The 7,500-nt window shown below is 48.9% G+C and overlaps 1 protein-coding gene across 5 annotated transcripts in view; it reads left to right on the top strand.

Moving 5' to 3' along the window:
• Positions 1 to 7,500, top strand: part of ptk2aa (protein tyrosine kinase 2aa) — a 39,509-nt gene that overhangs the window by 13,036 nt on the left and 18,973 nt on the right. For 3 of the 5 annotated variants that reach the window (XM_076139157.1, XM_076139156.1, XM_076139155.1), the window contains 6 exons: positions 2,231 to 2,475; positions 2,665 to 2,834; positions 3,511 to 3,598; positions 3,758 to 3,837; positions 4,035 to 4,097; positions 5,555 to 5,609. In XM_076139157.1, coding sequence (XP_075995272.1) covers positions 2,275 to 2,475; positions 2,665 to 2,834; positions 3,511 to 3,598; positions 3,758 to 3,837; positions 4,035 to 4,097; positions 5,555 to 5,609 — 657 coding nt within the window. In that variant the 5' untranslated portion in view covers positions 2,231 to 2,274. Of the gene's footprint in view, positions 1 to 129; positions 1,189 to 2,230; positions 2,476 to 2,664; positions 2,839 to 3,510; positions 3,599 to 3,757; positions 3,838 to 4,034; positions 4,098 to 5,554; positions 5,610 to 7,500 lie in introns of those variants that run through there. The other 2 variants (XM_076139154.1, XM_076139158.1) reach the window with 2 other exon arrangements.

Below are 7,500 nucleotides of genomic sequence, written 5' to 3'. Positions count from 1 at the left end.
CTCTTCTCTCCTCTCCTCTCCTCTGAGTGGGAGGAGTTTGTCCGGAGTACAAGGGGCCAGATTAGCATATTAATAGTTTTTAGCTCCTCCCCCTCCACCAAACCTCCCTCTAATTCTCACTTGTGCTCGTCTGTCCTCCTTTTCCTCTCATTCATCCTGAAACAATTGCTACCTCTCTGCACCGGGTCTCACTCTCTGTCTCTGTCTCTCTCTCTCTCTGTTGTCACTGGTTCCCTGGCTCCTCTCTCTCTCTCTCTCTCTCTCTCTCTCTCTCTCTCTCTCTCTCCCTCTCCCTCTCTGTTTGTCTCACGCCGTGTAATCACGGTCATTTTCTCTCTCCTCTGTGACCGCCGTTGGATCAACATTGCAGAAAGTTGGATTGTGCCGTGCCTGTGTTGCCAGAGCAGCGTGCATTTGGCCATCACAGAGACAGGAGCGCCCAAAACTCCCTCTCTCCTGAGCGATGGCCGCCTGACAGTTCCACGGCAACTGTGTAACTATGGACGGCAGGCACGGCAGAGAGAGGCGGCCGACAGGCAAACAGGCTCCGTGTGCTGGCACCGACAGAGGAGCGGCGGAGGATTAATAGGAGGGGAAGAGGAGTGGAGAGAAGAAGAGGAGCTGTGAAGTTTGTGGATGAAAGTAACTGCGTATCTTCAGGGAGTTCTCTTATCTCACACCGCAGTGGATTGTAGCAGTTAGCAGCAGGAAAACATTCCGAGGACGAGACTTCAATACTCTGATGGAGAGATGGGGAGATTTTCAACTCTGAACAGGATGTGTGTGTTTGGATCCCACCGTCCTGCTGCTGTCACGTTCACCGCAGCATCTGATGCAGCGTGAGACACAACAGCAGCAGAGGATGAAGAGTTAGTCTGTCCGGATTTCTGCTTCTGAAGTAACTAAGCTGCCGACTGAGGACAAAGATTTGGGCCCCGGAAACGTGTGTGTGTGTGTTTGCGGGCAAGAATCCCTGTGTGGGTTGTGTGAGATTTGAGCGTTCTGTGTCCGGATCTGGTGTGTGTGACATTTGCACATCAGAACTTGCTGTGTGTGTGTGTGTGATGCGCGGTTGCGAGGCCACAGGCTGCCTGTCTGTCCTTGGCTCAGAGGGACACAGGGAGGGACAGACATGTGTCTCCATGGCGACAAGTGGCTGTAGCCCTTTCCCCTTGTGTTGGGACAGAGGTACGGACCAAATCACGAGTGGATGGGACTAACTACACACACGCACGCATGCACAAACAGCGAGAGAGTAGAGAGAGAGAGAGAGAGAGAGAGAGAGAGAGAGAGAGAGAGAGAGAGAGAGAGAGAGAGAGAGAGAGAGAGAGAGAGAGAGAGAGAGAGAGAGAGAGAGAGAGAGAGAGAGAGAGAGAGAGAGAGAGAGAGAGAGAGAGAGAGAGAGAGAGAGAGAGAGAGAGAGAGAGAGAGAGAGAGAGAGAGAGAGAGAGATGAAATTGCCAGATCTAAACCAACCTAAAACCACTTTACTAAACTTATTTTCAGTGTTCACTGAGTTCTGTCTGTGTGTGTGTGTGTGTGTGTGTGTGTGTGTGCTCTTTGTTCCTCCCTCTCAGTGTAATTACCTGCTAACATATCGATTTTCCATTAATAGTGGTGAAACGGGAAAGAAGAGGAGTTAGGGAGGAAAAAGGGAGAATGAAAGAGCTCTGTCTTTTTGTACGCCAAAACACACACACACACACAGACACACACAGACACACACATGCACACATACCATATACACAGAAGAAGAAGTACAAGTACTTGTTGGCAGTTCCCCGATGAAATAACCATGAAATTCCCAAATTCCAGGAAGTGTGTCAATGACAGGACTTCTTCTACAGGAAGAATGGCTGCCCGAGGTGCATTGTCTTCTTTCTGTGATAGATACACACACACACACATGCACACACACGCACACGCACACACTAACCCCTAACCTGGACTGCATTGCTGTCTTTGTTTGTGGCGCTGCTCTCTGGAGGGAGGCAGACAGGCAGACAGGCAGGCAGACAGGCAGGCAGACAGGCAGGCAGGATACATTTGGGGGAAAATTGTCATGAGTAGGATTCAAACCCACAACATCACAAGTATGCAAAGTATATTGAGGACCACAAAGAGAACAAGAGGCATCATTCATCCGTCACACTAATCCATTTTCCCTCTTTTCATGTTTGTAAAATATGTTGAGTTTGTGTTGAACATTTTGCCTGTGTCTCCTCTGCAGAATATGACAGACACCTAGCGGCAGCAGTGTCCGCAGGCAAAACCATGGCAACGGCCTACCTGGACCCCGGCCTCAACCACAACCTGCTGGAGGGCGCCAAGTCACGGCTGAGTGCGGGGGGGTCGGACCGGATCGTAGCGGGCTCCGTGGACAGGGTTCTGAAAGTCTTCCACCACTTTGAGAGCAACACAGAAAACAGCTGCTGGTCCTCCAACATCAGATATGGAGACGCAACCGACGTCAGGGTAAGAAGACACGCACACTCCTCTGTGTCCTCTTCTCTTCTGTGTCCTCTCCTCTCCTCTCCTGTGTCCTCTCCTCTCCTCTCCTGTCTCCTCGTCCTTGTACTCACACAGAAAAGTGTCATTGAGCCCAGTTTGGCGTGACTGAACACAGTTGTGTAACATCTGTACGGTCTCTTCCCCTCTCTCCAGGGGATCATCCAGAAGATTCTCGACATTCATAAAGTGCGCTGGACTTCCTGTTTTGGCCTGCGCCTCAGCAACAGCCAATCCAAAGACCAAGTGCACTGGCTCCACCCAGATATGGGCGTGTCCCATGTCAGGGAAAACTATGAGCAGACACGCCCCCAAGAGGAGTGGAGGTGAGGGATGACGAGTGTGTGTGTGCACAGCGTTTAGTCAGACAGTCATTAAAGATTACACTCCTGTCTTGTGTTTATCAAAGGCTCTGAGTTTCTCTCTCTTACCAGCCTGGTTATATATATTATATTATACTCCAAGTGATTTGTTCTAAATGCCATGAGGGAAACAGTTTGACCTGTGTGCTGTGATGGGACGACTCTCTGCTGATGGTGCAGTGTGGTCGTGGTTTGGTCGTTTGGACGTTAATGTGCTGGTATATATGCTAGGTATACTGTGGTGGTTAATGGGTTAATGCTATTATGTGGTGGAGACCTTCTGCTCTGTGGATATAAAGAGGCAGAGTGGAGCAGATGCCTGCTTTGTCTAACTTAAGTCAACAATTCTCTCTCTCTCCCTCTCTCTCTCTCTCTCTCTCTCTCTCTCTCTCTCTCCCTCTCTCTGTGTCAGCTCTGATTAAAGCTGCAATCCGATTTTGTCATGATATGTGACACAGTTCCGACTCCTTTTAGAAAAGGGAACAACAAACAAACTTCTTCTCATATCAGATCTGCTCCACTCTCACATGTGGTATTGGAATCTAATTGTGACGATGCAGCCCCAGTCTGTGAGGCCTGTAGTCTGAATGAAGCCTGCCACCTTCACCATATTATATATTCCCTCTTTCTCCCTCTGTAGGTATGAGTTGAGGATCCGATATCTTCCGAAGGGCTTTGTGCAGCAGTTTACTGAAGACAAACCAACACTCAACTACTTCTACCACCAGGTACACACACACATGCAGAAGCAGCCAGACACATTTCTTGTTTTGGTAGATAGAAGAATCACGGTCAGTGTGTGTGTGTAAACGGAGAGATGGACAGTAAGTTCTGGAGAAATCACATTTGAAACACACTTAACATTGTACGGTGGCTGTGGTTCCCAGGTGAAGAACGACTACATGGCAGAGATCGGGGATCAGATGGAGCAAGACGTCGTTCTCAAGCTGGGATGTTTAGAAATCAGGTGAGACAAAACGTCTGATCTGAGGTTTGCTGAGGTGTAAACAAGGATTTCAAATTAAATTCCATGTAAGAGTTTTACAAAATGTGGATCGAACTTTAAAGCCTGAACCTGATCCAACATGCAATGTCTTTGATGCGGTCGTGACTGTGGCGAATGCGTCTGACCTTATCTGTGTGTCCCGTGGGATCTGATTGCAGGAGATTCTTCAAAGAGATGCGAGGGAACGCCCTGGACAAGAAGTCCAACTATGAGCTACTGGAGTGAGTAAAGCTGCCGCCACGCTAGCTCTCCGCCGCAACGTTTCCTCTCCCTCACATCCTGTCTGCAGCCGGCGATACGCTTTGTTGTTCTCGGCTCAAACGCCAGAATAAAAGAGGGAACATCCAGCAGTATCACTGGGATAGTTGCTTCCTGTCCCTGGTAGATGGATGTTGATGGATGAAGGCGAACCGAGTGCGGCTCTAACGAAGCTCGGCTGTAACGAGGCCGCATTCTTTTGAAGCCTTTCTCTCCGTCCGTCATTCTAACAAGCGCTCCAATTAAACAAGAAGAATGTCCCGTGTCCGTCCGTCTCTGCTCTGTCTCTGCCTGTCTTTCATCTCCTCAGTTGTCCTCTGCCGCCCTGCCTGCCTCCCTCGCCTCTGCTCCCATCCTCTGCTTTTGTCTTTGTTCCTCTCTCTCTCTCTCTCTCTCTCTCTGTCTCTCTCCCTTGGCCTTTCTCTGTTTTGATTGGAAAAAGATGATGCGTTGTGCATATTTTAAACCAACAAAGGAGGCAGAGTGTGTGTTGTTTGAGGCGCACACCTTCAAAGTCTGTTTGTCCTGCTTCTTCCCCCGCGGCCCGCACTCAGACATTTGTTTGACATTGAGAGAGAGAGGAGGGTTTAAGGGTTGCAGGCTACGTTGTTATTGATGTTTTCCGTTGTGCAGCATGTCTCAGGCCTGAATTGGCTCCAGATTTTCACTCCTTTAATGTAAAGACAAGCGCTCGTAAAATTGATTTGGTGTTTCTGATGGTGCACCACACACTCACACACCTCCTGATGGTCTGTGACTTGTATCTGACCTGTGCTGTACGCTGGAGCAAGAACACAAATCCACACTGTGATTTGCCGGGCAGGGAGGAGGGGTGATGTCATCCCTTACCCTTTCTTTCCCTCTCTCCTCACTCTTTCTCTCCTCCCCTCTTCTTGTCTACCCGTCTTTTCTCCAGAGGAGTTTTGAGTCATTAGCGCGCTTCCTGTTTTAGCTCGGCACATCTCTCTTTTGTCTCTGCGGTCTTTCTCTCTCTCTCTCTCTCTCTCTCTCTCTGTCTCTCCTCTCCTCCCCGCCTCAACATCGCCCTCTCCACATTTTGTCTGTTTTTCCTCAAACCCCCTCTCTCTTAGGAAAAGATGAGTAGCGCTCTGAAGTCGGCACTTAGTCATAGCTTGATGTTGCCGTTTGCCGGTTCTCGCCTGCCAGTGCCTGTCTGTCTGCCTGTCTGCCTGTCTGCCTGTCTGCCTGCCTCACTGCCTAACTCCATCCGTCTGCAGCTCTCATTTGTTGTTTTATCAGCGGAGGAGAAAATGATCTCCTCAGATCAGATAAAGCCAGAAATGCTTGTCAATTAACATTCCTCTGCCTTATTATGTAATTCTAAACACTCTGCTGCTTTCCCCTCTTCCTCTCTCTCCCTCTCTCTCGCTCTCTCTCTCTCCTGTTCCTCTTTTTCCAGGAAAGACGTTGGTTTGAGACGGTTTTTCCCAAAGGAACTGCTGGATTCAGTCAAGGTGAGAACCACCAGAAGGGAAACACCCAAAGTAGTTTTCTCTCCATATTCACTTTATTCTCATATTATTAACTAAACAATAGTCTGTAAACCATCTACTACTGAAGTGCCCTGGAGCAAGCACCAATCATTCTCACCTCAAAGCCAGATGTTTAATGTGTTGTTTGATTTGTTTCTGGGCCAGGTCTGTGATCTAAATCTAATCCTGTTGTTAGTAATAATCAAATTCATCATGATTATTAATCAGTTACAGTCGGGGTTAAATGATGAATGAGTTACAAACAAGTCTTATCCTGATAGAGCAGCTTTAATGCTTTAATTCTGTTTCCCTTTCACTCCAGTAACTGAGTTAATTGCATATAGATATGTTTATAATGACCAACATCAATCCAAGTGCGTCTCATTACAAAGGAAGTGGAGGAAAGCTCACACACAAATGTCATCGCTCTTCATCATCTGCTGGATCTGAATATGATTCTGCTGCAACAAGATGAAAGAACTTCAGTCAGTCTGTAGTCTGGCACATTTTGGTTCAGAGTGTGTGTGTGTGTGTGTGTGTGTGTGCGTGCGTGTGCGTGTGCGTGTGTCTGTGTATGTCAGCTCTGGTTGGATGTGCTGGAATAATGAACAGTGTGTGTGTCAGTGATAAATTAAAGGCACGTGTGCGGGGAGGGCGTCGTGTGCGTGTGTGTGTGTGTGTGTTTGTGTGCGTGCAGGTTTATGTGTGTGTGTGTGAATCCAAAGGCTCGGTGACCCAAAAAGGTCTCGATGTCAGCAGGCAGGCAGACAGATGCCAAGGAGAGGGAGAGCAAGTGTGTGTGTGTGTGTGCGTGTGTGACCCTAAGGTCATGTTTAAACCCACTTTCTCTTTCTCTCAATAAGGAGGGAGGGGAGGATTGAATGTGCGCCCCCCCCCCCCTCTCTGGGGTCCCTCTGTGTCTGTGGAGCCCCGCAGACTTCCCTTCCTCAGCCCCCACCTGCCTCCTTTACATCCTTCCCTCCTCTCCCCTTTCCTCTCCCCTTTCCTCTTTCTCTCCTACAAACAAACACACAATCGCACGCACCCTCCCCCGGTGCTTGTAAAGACTCCAGAAAGACGCACAGATGTGTGTGTGTGAGGGAGACTGGACAACTGCTACAGTGTATCAGGTTTCTTTGTTGAGTGAATTAAGGGATGGTGTATAAATGGGCCCTGCGCTCCACATTTGATTGGAGATGTGGTGAGGGAGGGAGAGTGAAAGAGAGGGAGAGAGAGAGAGAGGGAGAGTGAGAGAGAGAGCAGCTGCCATTTAACTTTCCGTCGTTTGGCTTTGCTTTGGTGAAAGAGAATGGTCGTCATTTAATGGGATTATTCTCTCCCTCAATGGACTTCCTACACACACACACACACACACACACACACACACACACACACACACAGACACACACACAGACACACACACACACTTACAGACCTCAGGACAGATGGCTGTGGTAGTAAACTGGTTGTGATGAAGGCATTATTAGAGCTGGGTTCATTCATTCATATTGACAGAGTGGTGGTGGTGAGGAGGAGGAGGGGCGATTCAGTCAAACGGACCTCTGGTGACTTTACAGACCAGAGATTAACCAGCGTGGTGATGGCGTGGACGGCGGGCACCTAGTGGCACTTCCTCTCAGGAAGGGCGGACACTTTGGAGTGACATTAGCCCTCTGTGTTAAAACGGGCGCGTGGGGGTGTGGAAGGAATTCTAGGAATCAAAGCCACGATTCCTATCAAGATTACGAAGAACACACACATTGGGCCACACAGATCGGTTCAAATGGTGTGTGTGTGTGTGTGTGTGTGTGTGTGTGTGTGTGTGTGTGTGTGTGTGTGTGTGTGTGTGTGTGTGTGTGTGTGTGTGTGTGTG

This window comes from Genypterus blacodes, unplaced genomic scaffold, assembly GCF_046128005.1.
Source record: "Genypterus blacodes isolate CSIRO-AG114 ecotype Tasmania unplaced genomic scaffold, CSIRO-AGI_Gbla_v1 ptg000438l_1, whole genome shotgun sequence".
Taxonomy (NCBI): Eukaryota; Metazoa; Chordata; class Actinopteri; order Ophidiiformes; family Ophidiidae; genus Genypterus; species Genypterus blacodes.
Note: the sequence above shows the minus strand (reverse complement) of the source record. Positions and strands in the feature narration are given on the sequence as shown.